At 37.9% G+C, this 25,344-nt stretch overlaps 4 protein-coding genes across 5 annotated transcripts in view; 3 read left to right on the plus strand and 1 right to left on the minus strand.

The window, feature by feature from the left end:
- The window catches only part of LOC103706227 (phosphatidylinositol 3,4,5-trisphosphate 3-phosphatase and protein-tyrosine-phosphatase PTEN2A-like), a 36,114-nt gene extending 31,910 nt beyond the window's left edge, over window positions 1-4,204 (plus strand). The window contains exons 11-13 of the mRNA XM_008790275.5: window positions 910-1,040; window positions 2,585-2,654; window positions 3,439-4,204. Of these exons, the coding sequence (XP_008788497.4) occupies window positions 910-1,040; window positions 2,585-2,654; window positions 3,439-3,981 (744 nt within the window). The 3' untranslated portion in view covers window positions 3,982-4,204. The remainder of the gene's footprint in view (window positions 1-909; window positions 1,041-2,584; window positions 2,655-3,438) is intronic.
- A 140-nt stretch (window positions 4,205-4,344) lies between these two features.
- Window positions 4,345-21,834, plus strand: LOC149753049 (putative disease resistance protein RGA4). Its single transcript, XM_089925015.1, has 2 exons — window positions 4,345-5,037; window positions 20,821-21,834. The coding sequence occupies exon 2, from the start codon at window positions 20,969-20,971 to the stop codon at window positions 21,665-21,667; it is 699 nt and encodes a 232-aa protein (XP_089781141.1). The 5' UTR covers window positions 4,345-5,037; window positions 20,821-20,968; the 3' UTR covers window positions 21,668-21,834.
- Window positions 7,024-17,983, minus strand: LOC103706226 (Cyclophilin-like peptidyl-prolyl cis-trans isomerase family protein). Of its 2 annotated transcripts, XM_039124748.3 has the most exons (7): window positions 17,644-17,982; window positions 17,456-17,479; window positions 14,310-14,397; window positions 12,911-13,003; window positions 8,216-8,248; window positions 7,886-7,942; window positions 7,024-7,380 (listed from the first exon to the last, which is right to left on the minus strand). In XM_039124748.3, exons 1-7 carry the CDS (start codon window positions 17,853-17,855, stop codon window positions 7,270-7,272), a joined length of 618 nt encoding a protein of 205 aa, XP_038980676.2. In that variant the 5' UTR covers window positions 17,856-17,982; the 3' UTR covers window positions 7,024-7,269. The 2 variants fall into 2 exon arrangements, with proteins under 2 accessions (XP_038980676.2, XP_088559357.2); XM_088703231.2 differs by lacking the exon at window positions 17,456-17,479 and having other exon boundaries at window positions 17,644-17,983.
- Window positions 21,835-21,896: 62 nt separating the features above from the next.
- On the plus strand, window positions 21,897-25,117 carry LOC103706311 (putative disease resistance protein RGA3). The gene has a single exon (XM_089925014.1). The coding sequence runs from the start codon at window positions 21,938-21,940 to the stop codon at window positions 24,314-24,316; it is 2,379 nt and encodes a 792-aa protein (XP_089781140.1). The 5' UTR covers window positions 21,897-21,937; the 3' UTR covers window positions 24,317-25,117.
- Window positions 25,118-25,344: the final 227 nt, after the last annotated feature.

A 25,344-nucleotide genomic window follows, 5' to 3' on the forward strand; every position in this document is an offset into this window, starting at 1 on the left:
AATGGGATTATGTTCGAGATCTTCTGGTTAAAAGTCAAAACTTTGGTTGAAACTTCACTATGCGGTTGAGCTCTTAAAAGTAATACATGAGCCTGCTTGTGTTTGGAATTTCTTTTCTCAAACGTTTTGATCTTTGTGCTAATCTTATCGTGCTTTGGTAAGAATGAGAAAGCTGTGCTTAAACAGTTGATCATGCCCATTCCATATCATTCCTTACACGAACTAGATTATTTTTTTAATAAATTAAAATTGTAAGCTCCAGATTTAGATCATTACCTTGTATAAAATATTTAAAATATAGATCTCTAACTGTACCTGATCGGATCGAGGAATGTTGTACTGCCTTATTCGGGGCATATTGAGCCGTATTGGGGGCGGAGCAGCATGATTCTGCCCCTCGGTTTGAGAAACCGGCGAGGGAGGGAGAGAGAGAGAAGGAAAGAGAGGAAAAAAGAGAGAGGGAGAGAGGAAGGAGGGAGAGAGAGGGAGAGGAGGGGGAGAGGGGGAGAGAGGGAAAGGGGCTTTTGAAAGCCCCTTCTCTCTCCCTCCCTCCCTTGCTCTCTCTCTTTCTTTCCTTCTCAGTCTCCCCCTTCCTTTGCCTCCCTCCACCTCTCTCTCTCCTCCCTCTCCCTCTCTCTCCCTCCTTCCCTCATCCTCCTTCCCTCTCTCTCTTCCTCTCTTTCTTTCTTCCTCTGCCCCTCCCTCGCTAGCTTTGCTATATCGGTATGGGCCCAGAACGGAACGACATGGCTGCATACCATACCCTTGGATCATATAACTTTTCATATCATATGTAGTTTGTCTTCTAGAAAACATCTACCAGGGTGCTAACTGATAAGCATCTAGCGGACCTAGAAAAGATAAGATTCCATGTTTTTGACCTCTTATTGATTGTTATTTTTCATTTAGCCTGAAGATTTCTGGTTCAGTGCACCAAAGAAGGGGATCATGGTGTTTGCTTTACCAGGGGAGCCTGGTCTGACAGAATTGGCTGGTGATTTTAAAATTCATTTTCACGATCGTCAAGGAGATTTCTACTGGTAAGGGCTTTATTCCAATTTTCTCATCAACTAGATATTTTTCATGTTGAATGAGTTTGCCTTCATAGCTAGCTGCTAATAATTTGCTTTTTTGTCATTTTAATTTTTCTGTATTCTATTTTTAATAGTTGATCCATCTAAGATGGAAGATTTTTGACCAAGCATCTCAAGTATTACCATGACTACAAATACAGGAGGATTTTGTATTATCAATGAGAGCAACTAAGTAAGTTTATTTGTCTAAAAAATAAAAGAGAATTAGACTCCTAGGCTTTAATCTCAATGGGATGACATGCAGACTTCGAGATGGAAATGACCACATGGGGACAAAGAAGATACCAAGCAAAGAGATCAATCAATACTATGCAGCAATCCATAGCCTTGACATTGCATAATATGTAGCTTTGCATATGAACTGTTTTACTTCATTAGCATAAGTAACACAGTGCGTTGAGGAACAGTCACAGTCAATTCAATTGGAGGCTTGGTGACTCTTTAAATAATTGTAGCACGTCTGAGGCATGATAATACAACAGTTCTGGTTTTCTCCAAGTAGTATTGTTCCTCTATACAGGGGAAGGAGGAAGTTTTTGTCTTATTTGGACATACTTGGTTGAATTTCTCGACAACAGCAAGGATGGAAAGCACACTCCTTTAATTTAATCTCGAATTGAGGACTTGAATTGTGAATGATACCTTGGTGATGACTGAGGCAGCATAAGCAAAGGGCCTTCAAAAAATTTTATTTTATTTTATATTTAATATTTTTTGTTTTTAGACATGTTGGACCTCGTAGATTGTATCGGACGGCTGTGAATTCCATTTTATGGCAATATCATTGCGTTAACGGTTAACAAGATTAGCAAAATGTGCAACTCAACTTGGCAACCCAAGCCCAAACACATCCTGCTTTCAAAATTTCCAACCCCAATAGAACTTGTGGTGGGGAAGCTCAGGTTGGCTTTGATGTTATGTGAACAAGGTTTAAGTTGTTTTTTTTTTTTTGGAGTCCAAATCATATAAATACTAATAGTTTTGTGGTTAGAATGGAAACATTTTAAGACTGGACTGGTTTAGGAGCCTTATTATAAAATTTTAGGTTAGATCTAGGTTGTCCAAGCCTTAAACCCAATCCGAGCCTGATCCAAGTAAGATAACATAATAGCTTAACAAACTTGGGGTTGGATCAAGTAAAGTCCTAGTTAAGCTAGCCTAAACTCTACCATTACTCAAGCAAGGGTGGATCTGGATGGGGTTTTAAATTTTGGGAAGTATTTCTTTTAATTTAGTCTCCAATTGGGCAGGACTTGAATTCCGGGGCAGCATAAGCAGAGGGCCTTCAAAACATTATATTTTATTTTGTTATTTTTTATTTTTTTGGTTTTAGATATTTTGGACCTCATAGATTGTATCCAATGGTTTTGAATTCCATTTTATGGCCCTTATCATAAAATTTGATAGTGTGCCTTATGTCTTTCCTTTCCACTCCTTATGTATTAGGAGGCTAACTGTGACTGATGAGCTTATCCTGTTCCTTTTTTCAGTTGGTTAAATACAACAATGATGGAAAACAGGAAGATTTTGAGCACTTCTGATCTTGATGGCTTTGACAAGGTAAAGCATCACTTGTAGATTAAGTACAAGATTGAATTTATGATTATGAAGCATTGATGGATATCAAGCATTCTAAATCTACATTTAGAAAAAAAAATCCTCTTTTTTCTGCTTTCCTCTTGTTGTTTGCAAACTAAACCAGCTTTTCATTATACATATATTTATACATATACATGGATGCATATGTGCAGGCATACGTACGTACGCACATACATACATATATATGTATGTATGTAGATATGTACATATATTTTTTGACCACTTGATTCATAGTCCAGGGGCTTTTAAATCACAATTTTTTGTGTGTAAGCAATTTAAAGGTAGTAGATCACAATCCAACTATTCGGTTTATCGATGTGGGACCCCCATCGCATGTTTGTAGATATGTATGTATGTGTGTGTATGTGTGTGTGTGTGTGTGTATGTGTACATATGTATGTGTGTATGTATATATGTTTGTATTTATTTTTGTGTGTATGCATGCATGGGTATATGTATGTGTGTATGTGTATTCATGTCTATATATGTCTATATGTGTATTTATGCATTTATATGTGTATGTATGTATGTATGTGTATGTCTGTATTTGTGTGTGTACATATGTATGTTTGTACACACACTCACATGGCCATGCGAAAAACTGGCACTAATATGTTACAGAAAACTATGTTACAGCTAGAGTTTCTTTAGTTGGCATTTTTTACTCTGATATTTCCTTGTTTCTGACTGCATTTTTTACGGTTTATTCCTGAATATTCACATATAGTCAAACTTCATCATGCAGAGAAAATTGCCATCTCCAGGATTCCAGGTTGAGGTTGTCCTTGTAGACTATGATGAATCCAATTCTTCAGGGCCCACCAGTTTAAATGCCAAGAAGGAATCTGATGGAAGCTCTACTGCTAGCACTGCCACAAATGAAAATAGCACTGTGCATCCTAAACCGAGCGGGGATTCAGGAAGCCAAGATAAGGATGACGTCTTTTCTGATAGTGAATCAGAAGAGACCAGCTTTTCTAAGAGCAAGCGTGACAAGGTGGCCGGCAATTTGGGAGGGTCTCCTAGTACTGCTAAAGGACCTGAATTGAAAGCTCCGCAAGGGGCGGCAACCATAGCACAAGGTGTTGAGCAACTTTCCCTGAAAGGTGAAGGTGGGGCTACAAAAACTCCTGATACCAAGGAAGTGAGAAATGATGGGAACGGTAAGAATGCAACAGTATCACACCCCCCTGAGTTGGAATCAAATAGTGTGAGTGAATTCAAGGCAATTGCTGCAGATGCTTCTGTCTTTTCATTTGGCGATGAAGAAGACTATGAAAGTGAATAACCCTGATCTGAGATTCATCACACTTTGTAAATGGATGCCTGGGAAGGATTCATGTTAAAAGTGCCATAAAGTAATGTGTAATGCATCTGCTCTGATAAGAGGAGGTCACAAATTTATTAATTCTTGCATTTCATTGTGATTTGTAGCTTTGTACATTTTATCATGATGGTCTTCATGGTTTAGATGAATATATGATTGGATTCAGACCGCGTGTCAATATCAAGTCTTGGTCTTTTTTCCTGAGCTTCAAGTGTTTTTTTTTTTTCCGGCAAGGGTGGTGTGGACTCCCTTGATTGTAGTTAAGCGCTACGTGGTGCCACCCTGGTTTTCGGCCCGAAGATGTCCCTTCCACGTAAATTGTAAATCCAAAAATGATGACTTCTAATTGATGCATCTTTTGATGAATATACTGCATACAGTATTGGAACGTTTAAGTAATATGTTTTCAACTGTTTTAGAAGTTCAATTATTAACAGTGTCTATAAAACGCATATTTCTTCTGAGTTAAAACTATTTAAAAAAATTTTTTGGTTGCTGAAGAAGTGAGGGAGAAGGCATTTTGGAAGGAATCTTCTCCCAATTAAACAAAAGAACTTAGAAAGAGAATAAAAAAAATGAAGTTCAAATTTCCTTCTCAGCAAGTGAATTATATATTGTGATTTGGAGAGAAGATGATAGTGATTTTTCCTAATGTTAAACTAGATTTTATTTCAAATTTTTTCTTGGTATCCAAATGATGCCCTAAGGTCTTGATGCATATAATCTATTTGCAAAAAGAAACCCAAGCAAATTCTTGTTATATGATTATCTGCTTGTATGTCAAATATGTTTTGGTTGTGTTTGGAGGTTGTCGCTGTTCTTGTAAGAAATTGCTGCCATACCTCCTAATTAGGAAATTCTGATGGTTTACTGTCTAAGTTCCCTTTCAATTCCCAGATCTTGTTGGCAGCCGAGGTGACGGTATCCATAAGTTCGTGGATGGTTCACACTGGAGGTTGTGTATGACCACGGATCAGGGTGCCTAATTGTCTTGGGATTTCCTAAAACAATTACTTGGTAAGGCTTGGGCTATTTCTGACTCTCAATATCGTTTCTAGTTTAATAAAGAATTTTTTGATTTATTGACTAACAAGCTACCATATTAACTTTGAAATTGATAAATATGACCCACTAGTTGATGGATGTATATCCCACACCATTTGGTGCTATTGAGGCACTCTATAGTCTATAATCCGTCTGTGCCGTTATAAATTTGCTGCGCCTTTTCCTCCATGTATGATGAGTGGTCTTTGGATAACTACATGTCACTATGTATTTTATCTATTTCCATAAGCACTAGTTGGTGCATTGATATTCAATTACAGCTTTTCTGCTGCCAGTTGATAAAAGATCAATTGCATTTACCATAACTTTTTTTTTCTTTTGATGCTCAATACTAAATTGCCCACCGCTTGTACTTTTTTTTAAAAAAATAGATAATACTATGCAATATTTTTTATAGTCATTTTGTCATACTAAAAGTACTTTCTCAGTTTATTTACCAAATATATGTTAAAGTGTCACAACACTTTATAAATGTAGTTACCAAACAGCAAACAACTTTTTATCAAAGCTCTACTTCAGAAAGCTCTACTGTCAGCAGCTCCCCCAAAATCACCTACAGGGTGCTGCTATCGGTAATAGTAATGCATGGTTTATTTTATTTCCTACTAAATTCTTTGTTATATACCTTTATATAACTCGCCATTAGTTTGCCGTTTTGCATCAGCAATGAGCAGGAATTTTGCATTAATGTTGTGGGTGCAATTTCAAAGATTTGAAAGAGGATTAAATCTCATATAGAGTGCCACTATTGGTAATAGTTCGTACCATATTCTTTGTTGGCTCGTTAGAACTCGCCATTGGTTTCGGAATGAAACTGACGCTTTGACAGAGCGCTCGCATTTAGTTTTGCATGCATATTGGATAGTGTGATTTTACAAATTTGAGAGGGTCCTTGGTGTTGCGCCGAGTGCGACTGGATCTTAGGTACACGGGTGGTATGGGACAACGGGCGATGGCGTTGGAGGAGGAGCTCGGCTCTTTTTGACATTTTTGGCGTCATCGGACGTATTTGGTGCCTCATGGCTCGGTCTGCATGAATTCGATGATTCGTAACACGGCTTCTTGTTCACAAAAAGCTCATAATGGAGCTTACGTAGTAGGAAGGCATATTGCAGCCACATATTGGGATCAAATCAATACATCGTCTTCTGCCAGCACTGGCCACCTTACCTTCCTCTTGGCGATTGCCACCTGGCACCTGCAATCTGGATTCTGTTTCACTCTTGTAAACCATTCAAAATTGCTCCTCAAGCTAGCTACTTGCATCTTCACCAAAAATTATGCTCAACTTAGCAGTCTCAATCATCATCTAGAGTTGCCAAACTTGAGCAAAATGCTAGACTGGTAGTCTTCGACATGGCACAGGGGAGTGATGAAGTTTATCTTTTTATCAATGTTTGTTCTTTATTTTGCTCCTGATAAAGGACGAGGAGGAGGAGGAAGGAGGAGAAGAGGAGGAGGAGGAAGCAGAAGAAAGAGGAGAGGAGGAAGATGATGGAGAAGAAGAAGATGATGACAAAGGAGCAGCAGAAGAGGAGGAGGAGGAGAAAAATGAAGAAGAAGAAGAAAGAAGGAAAGGAAGAAGAAGATGAGGATAAAGGAGAAGGCAAAGAAGACAATGAAGGAGGAGAAGAAAAAGAAGCAGAAGAAGAGGATGAAGAGGAAGAGGAAGAAGATGAGGAAGCAGGAGAAAAGAAGAAGATGAGGAATTAGAGGAAGGAAAAAGGAGGAGAACGAGGAGCAGGAGCAGGAATTTTACTTCTTATCTTTGTGAATGGCAAGCAGAAAGTTTGGTCTGTCACATGAGACTAGAAGAAGGTAAATCAAACCGAGGTTATTATCAAATAGTCATTTGGTGCAGTATGTATTATGATTACCCTGCCATTAATAGTTATGCGATTGAAAAACACAAACTAAAAGAAAAATATATTGCCAGCATTGAACACCCCAAGAATCTGATTATATTTCCATTTAAAAGGTACAAGTTGCAGGAGCAAAGGCTCTTCAATGCACTATTGCATTCTGTTGATTCATGGCTTGGTGCCTTTGCAGACATAAATTTTGCTAGTTTCAGATGGAAATAAACATACTTCCCTTCTAGACTAAAAAACTCTTCATATCAATAAGCCTATAGAAATCCTCCTAGAAGATCCAGACAATGGAAGCTATATGCTCGATGTCTCATTACATCTCACCAGATTCAGCTATAACGCATGCGAGCTTTGGCCGATTGTTTGGTCCAGTAGCAACATTTTCAATCTTCCTGACAACCAGAAGGCCTTCTCCCAGCACCCTCTGCAGTTAAGATAAAAGGGAAAGAGAGAAGGAAAAGAACAGAAGTGAAAAAGTAATTTAAACGTGCTTAAACATAGAAATGCATAATTGAAATTTTGCAACAAAGACAACAACTTAGAACTTTATATAGGGCAAGTCAAGCCCATCAGAGAGGAACATCATGAAGCTGATAAGTAATGACCACCGCATGAACCACTAGAGACAGGCTTCCCATGAGGAGAGCCTTCTTCCAAAATCAAACCAAAATTTTGATAGCCTTGGCAGGGCTCATAGATGAGTGCACGCGCGCACACGTGTACACACACACATATATATACATCCATACATATATGCATGTATGTATGTATGTATACACACACACACGTGTGTGTGCGCGTGTGTATGTATGTATGTGAATATATGTATATGCACACATATATATATATATATTTGTGTGTGTATTAATGGGCCATTGTTGAATCACTATATTCTACTTAATGAAATAGATGGGACTAGAAGAACTTACCCCAAAAACCACATGTTTATTATCTAGCCAGTCACATTTTGCACATGTTATAAAGAACTGCAGGCAAACAGAAATGGGATTAGACCAAGTGAGAAGCAGACATAAATTCCATTAATGTCCTTTGCTCAAACTGCAATCATGGATATAATTTCTGAACTAACTTTTTTGAAAAAAGGCATAAACCATCTGTCTACATAAAGACAAAGTTCACTCTCCGTAGAAATACAGGTTGTGTTCTACATCATCTACCTTTTTCCCCCTCTATCCTATACATTCAAGGATGTCATACAATGATTCTATTCAATTCTTTCGCCAGACTCTGAGAATTACCTGACAGCCATTAGTATTTGGTCCACTGTTTGCCTGCAAATGACAGAAACAAAAGATTACATAGGAGAAAACATGACCGCTACAATTTTGCAAGATGTAGCTGTTTATTTATGTTGGAACAAGTTACAGAGAGATGTGTAGGAGTGATATTGAGCTTAAGCAAAATGACAATATCGACATTCTTGTGCAACATCAAATATGAATATGCTGAACAATAAAATGCATGCCTGAACAGCCAATGCTATCTGGAAGGGCCACGGAGGTGCACTCTAGGATACAAATCATTGTCACAAGTACACATACTACATACTTGGAAAAAAGAAAAAGCACTACTGAAAGATCAAGTCTTCTAGATTTTCTATAAATGGTCAACCATCTAAAAGTCCTTTTGCTCCCACATAGGAAGCATGGCAACCAGCCTGAGATGTCAGTATTCGAATGGCAAATTCCATAAAGCATGAAGAAGTATATCTTGGTTGCCTCCAATCCCATCCAAACTGGATAGTTAAAGTCAACTAAATCGACAAAATAAATAGAAGCATGCATATTTTATTGGTCCAAATTGCCATGAAGGATGAATAGTTGCCACAAAAACTATTGGATGATGTCCTGATGACAGCAAAATGGCATTGCAATGAAGCTAAAACTAAGAAGAAAAAAGCAAAGTCCTTGGCTGTGTGGAAAAAGGGAAAATATTACTGGTATAGTTCTAACAGAGAATAAGATGGCTACTTATCAGAAGAAAAGAAACTAATTACGTGCCCATCCTTTTTGTGTTCAAATTTTCCGCCTCAGCATTCTTTGCTCTTCAATTCATCCCCTTATTGGTTATGTTATTATTTAGCATCGTGTTCTTTTTACCATAACAAAATATTCACCAACTCTCTCTCTCTCTCTCTCTCCCTCCCTCCCTCCCTCCCTCTATAAATCATTCTTGTTAAACAAGAAATATAGGGATTCAAGATCGGATATTCTTGGAGACATTGCACTCAAAATGTCTACTTGCTATTATCAGCGAAGAGTTTAGATAAACCATGCAATTAAAAAAATCCTATATTGATACTTGGAACAAGATGCATAATGTGACATCCAAATGGCTGATCCACACCATTCATGATCTACATGGAGGGCAGGTAATAGGCTAGGGCCAAATTATTTCCACTAGGGTCAGGCTAGCTTCAGGTTGGGCCAAGGCTGTCTCTGAAGAAAAATGGCCTCTGGCCCTAACTGAGCCTGATCATGTAGCATAAACTAAATTCAAGTTGGGCTTGAGCCGAGCTCGAGCCGAGCTCGAAACCTATTTTCCCTCAGATCAAGGTTTGAAAATTCAGTTTTGGCTTTGGAATTGGCCAGGTCAGTGGAGTTTTGGTTTCAGCAAATTTGACAGTTTTGGCCCAAGTTTTGAAGTTTGGTCAAACAAATCAAGAAAAATTCCATCAATTTAAAAAAGGGAAGAAACAGAAGAAGTTAAGAAAAGTTGTTAGTTAAAAATTTAAGAATGTTTTGTGTTCTATAGTTGCTTTTGTTATGGAGTTTCAAAAATTTTGGCCTCAAATTAATATCGAACGTAAGTGAAATATACAGGTATTTTTTACTACAAACAAATATGTATCCTTTACTTATTATACTTTTGTTGTTTGAAAATCCAGTATATCTGGCAACTTTGAAACTTTTTAGTGTAAAGTGAATTCATTTTTTCGTCATTTTCTAGTAGAATTGACAAATATGTTTAATTTTCACATTTTGAGGTTAAGTGGCTATTCAATAAAATGGATGTAGTTATATAATATTATGTGTGTTTTATACAGAAAAGATATTTTATCTTTGAAGTGTCTTGTATTTAGTTGTTTGCATTAGTTATCATAGTGTGTTATAATAGGAGCCTCTGTGAAGACCTTAGCCTTTTAATGTTTATATACCAAAAATCACTATCCATCTCCTCTTTTAACTCAAGGAAAAGAAAGAAGAATGATTGAAATTAATATTGAATGACTAAAGTAAATAAAGTAATGACCCTAGTTTTATAAACATCAGAATAACATTCAAAATAAGTATATATAATTAGTTTTGATCAATTTAAACAGAACTGGCCGAAACCTCCAAAATTGACCAAAACCAGAAATTAGGGATTAGATCCGATCACAACTGAAGCCAACCAGTTTCAGCCAAAAATTCAAATCTTGCCTTAAATTGATAAGTTTATACATCATCATACAATAAAAATTAAAGAATTTGGACCATCCATTCAAGATGGATGGTCCAGATTCAGAAAACAAAGCTAATCCAAAACCTTAATCGATTACCCCTCACTTTCTCCCATTCATCTGAATTGCATTATTGAATCTCCCAAGCCAGCTCCTATATTGTCAAACTCAAATGATTGATGGATGGTCCAGATTCAAAAAACAAAGCTAACCCGAAACCTTAATCGATTACCCCTCACTTTCTCCCACTCCTCTGAATTACATTATTGAGTCTCCCAAGCCAGCTCCTATATTGTCAAACTCCTATGATTGTTGGGCACTAACCATGTCGGATCTCCATCCTCTCATGCTTCAAGACCATTGCGGAACTCCTTGACTCCTCCCCCAATGATGTCATGCCATCACCACCCTTCCTCTTAGGTTTGGAGATCCCAACACTAGATTTCCCTCTAACACTCCTAAATGATAGTCCATTGCTCCTCCCTAGACCCCCACCCCACCCCCCCACCCCCTCTCCCCCCCTCTCTTTCTTTCAAGACTCCGTACCTTCTTGTTACTAGACCCCCTCCTCCATCTCAGCTACCCATTTTTTCCAAGCCTGCCTGCTTCATGTTTGCTTCACACTTGTAAAGTTACTTTGAACCTCACTTGAGTTCGGGTTGGTTTGGGCCCTTTTAGGCTAGGGTCAATCCAAGGCTTGTAGACTAATAAATTTGGGCTGATTCTATGTAAATAATCAGGCCAAAGCCAAGCCCATGACTAGCCCACTCCATCCCTCACCTTTGTTGCTACTAGACTCCCTCCACCACAGCTGCCAATCCTTTCCAAGTACACCCGCTCCATGTTTGCTTCACACTTGTAAGGTTACTTTGGGCCTCTGATGAGCTAGGCTGGTGGGGCTCTCTAAGTTTGGTGCCATTCATTTTTGTCCATTTGATCTACATGTTACTTACTTCTTATACATACATATACGTACATTACATGCACATACATATATGCATGTCAAAAAAAAAACATATATATAATATGTTTAGGTATTACTGAATATCTTGCATGCAGAGTGCTTGTCAATGATTTGGATTGAAAAGATCAAGAATTCGTCCAATCTTTAGGACTAGCTAGCTTAACTTCATATATATGTACACAAACATCTAATTCCTAAAACTACAAATAGCAGAGATTTTATGCTACTTTGCTGCTCTAAATCATGAGTGATCTGATCATCCACATGCAAAAGTAGTTCACAGAAATCTGCAAGTTTATGTGAAAAAATCTCCAAACTCCCTTGGATGGTCCTCCTTTTCCAAAAGAATGTTCTCTTTGTTGGGCATGAGGCTGGGGGAACAAGAACGAACTTCAATTTTCTTAACCACCTTATGAATAGCTCCTCAATCGCTACATTGCACTACTTGTACAACCACAACATGACCTCCTTTGCTAGATTGCCACTATAATTTTTTTCCACTACCCAGTTGTTGCCTTTAGGGAAAGTTGGTCACTCACAACTCCATTTTCTCCTTTCAAGTCATATCCTAATGACAAGAAAATTGACCTCATTTTCTGTTCCAATTGGTTTGCCTTTTTGTAACCTTCCCCACTTGAAAAACAAAAAAAGCCTACAGAAAAATGAGTTACCTGATTCTTGCCTCATCAATCTGTTTGGGTTCTTTAAGATCAAGAGATATCACTAGACTCATCAAGAGGAAAAAAACATGAAAAACCTAATTGAGGAACATTCTCAGAGACAATGCACATATAAAGCTTGGTAAAAGTAAAATACAAGGTGCTTAATAGATTAGGCGTTGTGTTGTTTGTGGTTTTTGTTTCCTTGTTTATGTATCTACTAGATACCGGCATTCTACTCTGAGCCAAGTGTGCCTGTCCTTCTGAGCTTTTAACTTCTAGTTTGGACATGATGCAAGGTTCGTTAGTCTCCATCTTTGTATGACAGAACCTTTATTTTATCAAAAAATTACCAGTGTTGGCTCTTATTGATCTTGAAAGCAGGAAGGTCTATATACATGAAATGGGTTTCTCCGCAATTACAAGCTTACAGCACTGAATAAATTGTGTGCCAAGTTGTTCGTGTTTGTCTACCTGAATGTATAATTATTCCCATATCTATGTTGGAAGTCACTTCATCTATAGACTGATTTGGATTGTAATCCAACTCAGCCTGTCAGCATTATCAGTGAGTGTAGAATTTCTTTCCTTAATCCAACACAAAAGGATTAACTTAGTTACCAGCATAATGACTAAGTTAAGAGTCTTAACACTAAATAATTTTTGGCTAGAATTACATTTTGTAATAAAAAACAATAAGAAAAGAAAAGAAAAGAAAAGTACTAAAGGCATGAAATGATGTATGAGGAGCTGATTAAAACTAAAAGCAGGCAGCTAGACCTTATAAGACATAAAGCTTGAAATGGACATTGTTCAACACATATTGAAATAATGAAATGGTGACCAGGTAGAAAAGGCAGTGACATACCATAGACAGTAGGCCTGGACCTGTATGCTTTGCAATGAAATTTTCATCCTCAAACTTGCTTCCATAGATGCTTACACATCCACTGCCATCACCCTGCATAACAATTAACTCGCTGGTAAGAGAACATACGCACTCCAGTTCTAAATAACTGACAATATGTAGTGGTAACTGCTTTGCATTACAAAATTCTATCATCCAAAATTAGGGCTGTCACTCCAACCCACAAAACTGGTACCTGCCTGGCCCCAACTTGGACCCAACCCAAACCCAACAATGAATGGGTTGAGTATGAGTCCAAAGTCAGAGCCTTTGAAACTTTTGGGTTGGGTCTAGATTTGAGGTTTTCAGACCCACTCTGACCCAAACCCACATAAATTAGTCAGTTTAGCATATACGTACATACATACATACATATATAAACAAGTATACATATGCGCATATGCATGTATATATGTATACGTACATACATACACATAAACACACATATATAATATAGGTTTTATTTATATATCCTTCAATTTCTCAACTCTTAATATATGAAGTATTGTTCTAAAAATTAGAGGGGTGGAAAGAATAAAAAAATAATGACATGTTAGAACATGTTTGCTTGGGTGTTGATGCTTTACTTTATGTAAAGTGTATCTTTTCAATTTTCAGTCAATTATTATAGTAACCATCAAGTGCTTGTTGTTCATGATTGAATTTTCTAAGCATGTAGTGATTGTTACGTTGATAAACTTCTCAAAGCCATGGATTATTCTATCTTGATTAACATTCAATATATAATGTTGGATACTTCATGGGTAGCCAGACCTGATCTCCACAAGACATGAACCAGATGTACATTTTTCTTACCTGAACCCAGATCTAACCTGATCTTTCAATGGATCCAGTAGGGAATAACAGTTAGACTAGAAACCCCAATAGATGTGGGTCTAGGTTTAGTAAAAATCCGGACCCAACCTGATCAGATAACACCCTTATCTATAATATGTCAATTGGTAAAGGAATATTTTGTACTAAATGAAAATAATGATAGTCAAATATTTATTAATGCAATTAAACCATTTCAGAGTTATAGAACACCTTTCCAAGATGCAATGCAGAATACTAACACCAGGTTTTGCATAGTTGGTCAAAGAATTGAAAGGAAGAAAAAGGAATCTAATTCATCTTAAACTACAAAAGCGAAAGTCATAATGGATATAAATATTAAAAACCATATCAGTTTTTCAATTTTTCCCGACAAATGATTAGCTACAAAAGGATTTTTTTTAGCGAGCATGTCACAGCTGATTACTTCTTTCTTTTTTTACATTTTAAAGATTGGCATTCTACAAGAGATTACCATTAAGCTATGAGCCCAAAATAATGCTCAAAAAGTCCAAGAGAAACGGACCTTCACAAAATCACCTGCTTGCATCATAAAATCCTTGATTACTCTGTGGAATTGGCATCCCTTGTAACCAACTGGTAGTCCTGCCTTTCTGCAAATGATCATCAAGATTGAAAGCATATCAGTGCATTTATCAAATAATTATAATGAATATGATGATGATGGTGGTAGTGGTGGTTGGGGTGATGATGATGTTTTAGTGGAAAAGAATAAAATTAGTGTTTCAGTGGCACAATCTGAAGAACGTATGGGTTTATGGAACTTTGTACATCACTCTAAGGAGAGACATTTTGTGACTGATAACAATAACAAGCAAATTGAATCCCTTTCTTTAATATGGACAAGTACTAATGCCATGACTTTTACAGGCCTAGCCAAGAAAAGCAGGTCTCACCAACTGCGTAACACCTTATAGTTTCCCACCAACTCTGATTCGGCAGTCACAAAACCTAACAGGGCAAGTTACAAAGACATCTAGTTGGGGCACAGGAAATCTTGTGTGTTTTCTCATTAGAGAACTCATGGTTTCAATAAAGTTTTGGTGGTAAACACATAAAGAGGTAACCACAACCTTCATTGAACCGGTTTATTTGTCATTGTTAGATTAGACAGTGTTGAATCTCCATGACAAATATTTATGAGGACTAAGCAGAACTATTGGACTGCAAATGATGTTTACATTTTCAACAACGGATTCCAGTTTTCCATCTCAATACTAGAACTTATGGCAGATCCCCAAGCCTATATTCCCCTTAACATCTTCTTCCTCATCTTTTGTTTTTCTTCTACAGCCTTCTTTACTTCCAATTTTCTTACAGATCCGAAACTAAGAACAAACAAACAGAAATGCCAAGAAAACTCCAAATTCTAACTATAGTTTGGACCAAATTTGTTCAAAACCCACCTTTTCCATTTAAAATCTAGCCAGATAAAAAACATCCTTTTTTACTGCACTAAAATTTAGAAAACCTTATCAACCATGTTCTTTTCCTCTTTACTTGTCAAAAATCTGTTCACACACAACTCTTAAGATGCTGAAGAAAAAACTAATATCTCTCAAAACCATAACCTTCCTACAAAGCCTCACCTTTTCTAATCTTAAAACCTTGATGGTTGATCAGTTGGATATTCTTCATAACAGGATGAAAATAATACTTGAATTCCAAATACCCAACTCATGAAAAATGACTGATTTGATGAAGCTTTTCTTCATATGCCCCTTCATCTGACCCTGTTTCTTCATTCATTGAAATTACATAGCTAATTAATAAAATAATCTTTCCTAAAAGAGATGACTGAAAGAACACACCTAGAGAGCAAAACCATTGTATTCTTAAACATCATCCAAAACTGTGAAGAAGGTATTCGCAAGGATGGAAGGATGAACAATGAAGATTCTTGTATTCCCTTCTAAAATGAATCTTTCATAATGAGTATACAAGTTGTTCACCACAACTGCAATTAAAGCAATGTGATCAAGAATTCAGCTTCCATTCTTATGACATTATTTTTGTGTCACAAACTTATGGAGATTTTCGTCATGGGATATGATTCTACCCTTATTTGTAACATATTGGTAGATTTTCTAAAGATGAATACTATATGCTTAGATGGAAGTGATTTTGACCGAGTATCAATTGTATGATGTGATTTCAACCAAGTACCAATGTATGATTGAGATATTGCAGTGATAAAAAAGACATTCTAGACAAAAGAAGGGCTTTAGGTGTAACACACAAAAACCACCTGGTTGTTTCTTAGATTTAAGAATTACATTTTATGTATATCTTTCTTTTTTCCTTTTCATTTCTTCAATCTAGAGTTTTAGTTATCTTTTGGCACTAGAACAGGCTAAAAAACTAATTTAGTGACATGGAAGCAAAATATTACAGCCACTACGTCCATGTTTTCTAGATATTCCCCTTTTTAAGGTTTTTGTACGTATTGGCACATTTGGACCCTTGGGCATAACAGGACATGACACAACTAGACAACACATCTAGAAGTGTGCTATTTACATCGGCAAAAAGTTCTAACACTTGATACTTTTTTGGGAGCATCATGTAGGTAACGACTCTTATTTTCAAGTGCTAGACGCTTTAAGCAAAATATCATCATATTTTCAATGTAAAGCTACTTTGGATATTTATAAATTTATGTATCTTGACACATCCTAAATAACCTAGGAACCTAACATACAAAGTCACGGATAATATATTATTTAGTTTGTTAGGTGGCACACTTTCTCTCTCCTATTCCCTTCAGTTTCTTTATTAGATAAGCGTCAAAACAAAGGCTAATGTACATATAAGTGTCATATCCCTGTGCCTGGATTTTTTTAAAGCTACCATTTTTGACACTTAAGGAGACCTGCCCTCTTGGCTCCCATGCTAAGTGTGTAGGAAAAACTGCACTGAATTGTATCAATGAAGGTCTTTTCTTTTCTTTTCTTTTTTTTGTGCGATGGTAATGTTCACACTGTAATAAAGAATATATGGATGCTTAAGATTTCAAGGAACTATAGGATTAAGAGATTATGAAGACTCATTTTGAGGTTCTAAGCAACTAATGACAAATTGAAAAATTTTAGCTTCTAGAATGATGGTTTTGCATTATCACTCCCACCTTACCCCTTGTATCCATTTTCTTTGGTTTCTTTCTTTCTAGTATTACTTTTACTTTCAAAATCAGAATTAAAACTATCCTCCATAAACCCAAAATCAGTATAGAATGGATTTGTCGTAATCTTCTCCTCGTCCTTCTCATTGAGATTTACTCATCTGAGCATGAAAACCCTTCCTTTTCAATCTTAACCTGTCAATACCATTATCTCAAAACCCTAGAACTATACACAACCCTTCCTCTATGTCTTCCCCATGTTTCCCAGCCCAAAATTTTCAACAAGGTTTCAGTACAGCATAAACGCTAATTTAATATTAACCCTAGAATCCATCCTCCTAATCTCAAAACCCTAGCCTTAGGTTTACCTCGTTGAACCCATGATTCAGAAGAAACATAATCGGAATACATTGCTCATCATAACCAACAAATCCAGAATACTAATCAGTACCAAAAGCATTTCCACCAAAACATGGCATGAATTCAGAAAATCAAATAACCCACAGTCCAACGGACAGAGACCAGGCTACCTGTATTCGCCGGTGCAAAACTGCCTGCCAGAAAAGAAAGACAAATCATCCATCAGTCCATGATCAAACATGAATCTTGGCTAGGGTCTCTATCTCTTCGCTCTAAGTTCAGTTCATCAGGGTCAGGATTCCTCTTTTCTCTGAGGGAGAGAGAAGGAGAGAGAGGAAAAAGAGAGTAGGGACAGGACCTGAAGTTCTCGGCGGTCTTGGGGGCGATGTCGGCGAAGAGCTCCATCTTGATGCGGCCGGCCGGGATGGTGCCGATGGTGACGTCGAAGAAGACGATGGGGTTCTTGGGGTTGGGGGGCCGCTGGTGCCACTCCACCGCCACCGGCGGAGGAGGAGCCGGCGGAGCAATCACGATGTTGATATTATTGTTCGCTCCGGTCCCAGAAGCCATTGTTCTGAGAGAGAGAGAGAGAGAGAGAGAGAGAGAGAGTGCTGAGAGAATAGAGAGGCAGACTCCCGCTGCCGCCGTAACGCAGGATGCTTCCAGACTCTATACAGGGGAGTTTAGTTTGGAGGGGCCATTACGGGGGGAAATATAAGATATTTTGATATGTTGGTTTGGGATTTTTTTTTTTTTTTTTTTTTTTTTTTTTTTGCATGTGTACCTCCTAAATATCAAATTTTACCTAAATATTTTTAAAAAATTAATATATATATATATATATATATATATATATATATATATAGCTTCATAAAATACTTATTTATTTTATTTTATTGTTTTATTTTTATTTTTGTACATGTACCCACGCATTCTAACGTCGTTAAAAAATTAATAATTTAAAATTTTAAATTAAAATGACTAAAATATTCTTAATGAGTAGATGAGCAAAAAAAAAAAGATGATTGTGATGGAGGGCAAAAAAGTAATTTTAAAATTTTATTTTATTTTTAATTAAAATAAATATGATTTTTATTAACGGTGTTAGAAGAACTATTATATTAGGGACATTTATGTAAAAATAGTGTTTTATGAGGGTACAGAAATAAATATAAATTATAAGAAAGTGTTTATGTAAATTTGAATTTTTAGAAGGATATTCATACAAAAAAAAAATCTTGGTTTTTAACCTTCCGTGCTGGAAGTATTATATAATAGGTTGGATTAATTCTCATTCTTATTAAAATAACATATGAGCGCAGTCAAGCATATTCGTTAGATATTTTAATTTCTTTTCAAATTTGTTCATGAAATGTTTGTGAACTAGGCCTTGTGTTGCTGGTTATACCAGCTTAATTAGCTACCAAATGGATTTTCAATATATGTTAACAAAAAAAAATATTATAATCTTAATTAAAATTTTAATTATTTGTTAATTGTAGTTATCTATTTAATTATTGTAATTATTTATGAGAGTGTTAACTAATGCAGTTGGTAAAGTATATAAAAAAAATATCGTCATTCATCAAATACTCGCGACAACACTTGAGTCATCCATCAAAATGATGGAGTTGATATTTGCTAAATTGGTTTCCATAAAAAAAAAAGATATTTACAAAATTGATATTGTGAACAATAACTTCAATTAGATGTGTCAACCAAGAGTTTGACACCACATCTCTTAAATTAGATGTAGCAATTGGCCTTGATAGTTAATCCCATTTTTCTAAATTTGAGCACATTACTGCATGCACTCCAGCTCCCTTGCTTGAATTTTTGTAGTTCCCGAGTCAATTTTGGACTTTTTTTTTGACATACTAGCAAGGCTTCCCTTGAGAGCATAACAGATAAAAAGTTTCATAAGCTTTTTCTCATGGCCAAGCAATTTTCCAAGCTCCTATAATAAGAGAAGCAGCTCAGTTGCAGTAGTTGCTTTACTGCACCAATGATAACTTCGAGACCTGGAAATCACTACCAAAATGGGAGGGATGTTCATGTCTATTTTAGATATTGTGATACATTGATATTCTCCACGGCAGGTATAAATCCTTCATGAAGTGAGCTTGAGAAACCTACTGACTCAGGGGCTTGCTTCTTTAGATGAAACATGTTTCTTTAGATGAAACAGATAACAAAAAAACAATTGCTTCACTTAGATATCAAGGTTAAGATGAGTAGCGCCCTTAGCAAGTACTGTCTATATTATTCAGTCGATTGCTAAGTATATAGAAGCAAAGAAAGGAACAGATAATACATTTCTTCAAGAACAAAAAAACTAATAACATAGCTATTAATGCTCCGAGTTTAACACTCGATCGGCGAGGAGCAACATAAACAGGTCTTAGAAATCTAGCAAATTTCACATGGCACCACAGTAACAAGCTTTAGATTTCTAAGTTATTAAGAAGTTATCAAGATGCGATCAGTTGACATTCATATCTTTCAGTTAGCTGTTTTGGGTGAGGTCCTGGGTTGTTATATACTTGTATTCCCTTTCTCCAGCCGTAGGATATTTTAGACATATGAGCAAATTTATCTAGGAGCATTCATACATTTTTGGCATTGGAAGCATTCTCTTTGGTTAGTATCATTGGAAGCACTCTCTTCAGTTAGTATCTATAATCTACCACTTAGACTCACTGCAGCAATTACACAGAATTTTCTGCCAGATAGAACACATACTGTTCAAGTCAAAGTGGAGACGTGGCCTAAACTAATAGTTGATTATAAATAGCAGAATAGAAAATATGTTAGGTGGCTTATTGGACATTATGCAGCAGTATTCAAATTCCAAAACCACCATCCTCCTGAAAGGTTATTTTACTATAAACCTATCCATCTGGAGATGACTAAACTCATGGTATCTCTGTCAACAAATAATAGAAGGAGAACTCAATCCAAAGATGCAGAACTGCAGCTGGTGGCCTGGTTAGTGGAGTTGAAAAATGAAAGCCAAAATTTCTGTCGATGTTCTCATCTCACCTATTGCAACAATCTCAAACTAATTTCCATTGAGAACTTGTGCATTATCTGGAGATTTTTCCATCTCACCTGTTACCACCAACTTCAACTTAATTTCTGTCGAGAAATTGCCTATTATCTTCATCTGAAGTACTACGTACCTTGGAAAATATTATCATTGTTATTCTCGTGCCGCATTCACCAAATAGTTGGTCAATAATAGATATTCAAAGTTACCAACAACCACAGCCACCATTCTCAAGCCCTCGTTCATACAGCAAGTCAACATTTCTTTGATGAAATAGCTGCCAATAGGGCCAATATAATTTTTAAAGGAACATATTGGTGACATTCTTCCCTAGAGAAAGAAGAAACTATTGGCATGGTAGCTTGTCTTTTTTCACTTGATCTAATATTGAAAATTAATTAATCTAAAGAGGCCCCATCTTGCATGAAACAAGTGGGTGTCATTTTTCCAAGGTTGACTAAGCTAGCTTATCGCCACCGCCTGCAGGCCCAGTAGCACCTCAAATTTGATATGAGAGAAGACCTGAGCATCAAGTTGGAGACTCCAATTCAATAGCTCAAGCTTCTCCACCTCCCTTCTGGTTTGTACTAGGCCTTTCTCTCCTTTCCTTCAGCAGTACAAAGAGGGACACATTATGGCAGGAGGAGCAGTTCTATCAGCCTTCATGCAGGTTCTTTTTGAAAGGCTGTCCACAATTGCCTTGCATGAGCTTAGATCAGTACGAGGTATTCAAGACGAGCTAGAAAATCTTTTGAGTACACTATCAACAATACAAGTGCTGCTAGAAGATGCCGAGGAGAAGCAATTGAAGGATAAATGCGTGAGAGATTGGCTTGCAAAGCTCAAGGATGTTGCCTATGATTTGGATGACCTGCTGGATGGTTGTGCAGCAGAGACTTTGAGATCAAATTTAGAGGGCAACCAATCACAGAGCCGCTGGAAGAGGCAGGTATGTGACTTCTTGTCTTGCACCTTATGGCATAAAGGTTTGTTTCATTGCATGATAGCACATAGGATAAGAGGGGTGCAGGAGAAGCTAGCTAAGATTGCTAAGGAGCGAGATGTTCTCGGTCTGCAAGCATTAGGTGGGATGAGCAAACTTGAGATCACAGAGCGACCAGAAACCAGTTCACTGGTAGATGGCTTGAATGTGTTTGGTAGAGAAGAAGATAAAGATAACATTGTGAATATCTTGCTATATATTAATGAATCTAGTCCTCAACCTGTTTCAGTACTCCCCATTGTTGGTATGGGGGGCCTTGGGAAGACTACTGTAGCCCAGCTAGTCTACAATGATGAGAGGGTTCAAAAACACTTTCAACTAAGAATGTAGGTCTGTGTTTCTGAGAATTTTGATGAGAGGAAGTTAACCATAGAAACCCTTGACTCTGCTACAAATTGGCACTCTTCTATGACCACAAACATGAACATGCTCCAATAAAATCTCTTTGAGCATTTAAAGGAGAAACGATTTTTGCTTGTTTTAGATGATGTGTGGAATGAGGATCACAACCAATGACATAGATTCAGAGCTTCTTTAACTTCTGGGGAAAAAGGAAGCAAAGTAGTGGTAACAACTCAGAATGAAAATGTTGGGAGAATCATGGGTGGGTTCACTTCCTATCGGTTGCAGCGATTATCGGACAACAACTGTTGGTCTTTGTTCAGAAATTGTGCATTTGTTGATGGAAACTCTAGTGGATATCCAAGACTGGAGGAGATTGGTAAGGAAATTGTAAAAAAGCTCAAGGGGTTACCACTTGCAGCAAAGGCAGTTGGGAGCCTCCTGTACTCGAAGGTAGATGAAGAAGAATGGAAGGATATTTTGAGGAGTGAGATATGGGAGTTGACACCAGATAAGAACAGCATCTTACCAGCTTTAAGACTGAGTTATAAGCACTTGCCCCCACATTTGAAGCAGTGTTTTGCATTTTGTGCTGTATTTCACAAAGATTATGTGTTTGAAAGAGACAACTTGGTCCAAATTTGGATGGCACTTGGGTTTGTTCAGCCTCAAGGGAGTAAAAGATTGGAAGATATAGGAAATACCTACTTTGATGACTTGCTAAGTAGATCCTTCTTTCAGCCTTACAAGGGCAACTATGTAATGCATGATGCAATCCATGATCTAGCACAATATATAACCATTGATGATTGTCATAGATTAGAGGATGATAAGAGACTCAACAACCGCAATAAGATCCGTCATTTATCATTTTCTTGTGACAATTCAATGCTCACTTCCTTTGAGGCATTTTATAGTTTTAAGAGATTAAGAACACTTCTGTTGTTGCGGGGATACAAATCGAGCATAACTTCTGTACCTGATGATCTCTTTATGAAACTGAGATATCTACGAGTGCTGGACCTATACCGCAGAGGTATCAAAGAGGTGCCACATTCCATTGGCAATCTAAAACAACTTCGCTACCTGGGTCTCTCTAGTACTGAAATCAAAACACTGCCTTCATCAGTCAGTAAGCTATACAATCTGCAGATGCTGAAGTTGAAAAATTGCAGTTCACTACGAGAACTTCCACAAGGTATTACCAACCTCCTAAACCTGCATCACTTAGAGGCGAATACCAGACTAATTGCCAACTTAGCTGGAATTGGAAGACTCACCTGCCTCCAAGAATTAGAGGAATTTGCTGTTCAGAAGGACAGAGGATACAAGATTGCAGAGCTGAAAGACATGATGCAGCTTCGAGGACGTCTCTGCATTACAGGTCTTGAGAAGGTGGCCAGTGGGGAAGAGGCAAATGAGGCTGAGTTGAACACAAAGGAGCACCTTAGTTTGCTAGAGTTTGCATGGGAAGACAGCAGGAATATCGGTCTGCATGAACAATGTCTCGACGAAAGAGTGCTCGAAGGCCTCAGACCACATCGCGGACTCAAAGAGATGAAGATCATAGGCTATGCAGGTGCTGACTTTCCGAGTTGGCTGGCGAGTCCACTCTCCAGCCTGAAGACCATCCAACTATCCAATTGCATAAGATGCCTAGGCCTCCCACCTCTGGGACAGCTGCCCTTCCTCAAGAAGCTGGAGATAAGAGGAGCTGATGAAGTGATACAAATTAGCCGGGAATTCTCAGGCAATGGGGCGACGAAGGGATTTCCATCATTGAATGAACTAGTCCTCGACGACATGCCCAAGTTGGAAGAATGGCTATTTGCAGATGGTGACCAATTGTTCCCTCGCCTCACCGAGCTTGATGTCATTGACTGTCCTAAGCTGAAAGCACTGCCCCGCCTTCCTTCGACCCTGACAAGGCTCCGAATATCCGAAGCAGGGCTCGGCGTTCTTCCAAAATGGTGGGATTCGAAGCAGCCATCCTCACTCTCATCCTTGCACATTGACAACTACCCCAATCTAACATCCCTGCAGCAAGGCCTACTGAGCCACCCACTGAGTGCTCTCAAGGATTTGAAGATCAATAATTGTGAAGGTCTCCTGTCACTGCCATTGGAGTGTTTCCGGCACTTCACGTCGCTTGAGAGTCTTCACATTTGCAAGTGCCCCATGCTGGTGCCATCGACAGCACTAAAGGACGGACTGCTGCCCGGCTCCCTGGAAGATGTCCGGGTCGGCTTCTGCTATCAGCTAATCAACCCACTTCTTGATGAACTCAGGAACCTTGCCTTCCTCACTCATCTTGAGATTGCCAATTGCCCCGACCTCTACTATTTTCCACTGGAGGGACTACCTGACACGCTTAAATTCTTGTCGATTCTGGACTGTGCCAATCTCCAACACCTGCCTCCTCAACTTTGGAAGCTCTCTTCCCTAGTTACGTTGATCATCAGCAACTGCCCCCGGATCCCGCACCTGCCTTCGGAGGGCCTGCCCAGGGGTCTGCATGAATTGTACATCAAAGCATGCCCGTCGCTGAAGGAGACATGTGAACTGGGCAGAGAGGATTGGGCCAAGGTAGCTCATATTGCCAAGGTAGAGATAGATGAAGACATCATGTCCGAGTGAAGGGAGGAAGGAGATTCTTCTGTAACCATCACACCAGCAGCACTGCTATCAACATCTATTAGCATGAATGTCTCTCTCTCTCTGAGTCCTACATCTCAGCTTTCCTTTCTCCATTTCTATATCTTAAGGATAGTAAAAATTCTGAAACATTCTAGGATTCTGCTCCTACTGAGATGCTAAAATGATTGCTAGTGTTTATGGTTCAGACATGCAAAGCATGAAAATGATCACATTGGTTTTGATCTTAAAGATATCCTTCTCTTCTATAAGTAACTATATCGACCTCTAAATTCGAATTACTTACCCAATTCTGAAGATGCGAGCTCGATGTGCAGGTCATGACATGTTCATGCAAATGGAAGATGTCTATCAGATCATACCCCATTCATACTCCTGATTTCAGGAAAAAGCAGATATCTCTTGCCAAGAGGCAGTCCTAACAGCCGAAGCGCGGTAAAAGGTCTTCAAGTCACAAGAAATGATGTAATACAGGACTTTGCTGAGTGCGAAGAAACCCTTGAGCAATCCCATTAGCAACTCAGAAGTATCTCCATATGTTTACTTATGCTGCTTGTACCCAACACAATTTTTTGGCAAATCAGTCCAATTAGTTCGGTGAAATAGATAGAATCATATAATTAATTACATGAATGAGATGCCTTAGTTACAAAGTACAATAACTACAAATGCCACTAACCAAAGTTTTTGTTCATTTCCATGGGTGGAGTATCTTAAATGTTGGCCAGCTTTGTATGATCAAGGGAATAAGCTCATCTTCATTCCTGAACCGTACCAGCCCATGTTTGATACTTCCAGAAAGTGTCTCTTGTGGCCACCTCTCAACCTCATTACTGAAGTCAAATTAGAGTAGTTTTTTAATCCACCAAAGTTATTGTTTCGCCTTTCCTATTCCCTGCTTTGGAACAGCACAACCTCGCATGTAAAAGTGGATGGCCATGGCCTTGTCTTTTGAGTCTAAAATTCATGCATGGATACAAAACAAAAGAAAGCACCAATAAACAGCACAC

This window comes from Phoenix dactylifera, chromosome 8, assembly GCF_051530095.1.
Source record: "Phoenix dactylifera cultivar Ajwa chromosome 8, Ajwa_hap1_PhDact_Kaust_v1.1, whole genome shotgun sequence".
In the NCBI taxonomy this organism is placed as follows: Eukaryota; Viridiplantae; Streptophyta; class Magnoliopsida; order Arecales; family Arecaceae; genus Phoenix; species Phoenix dactylifera.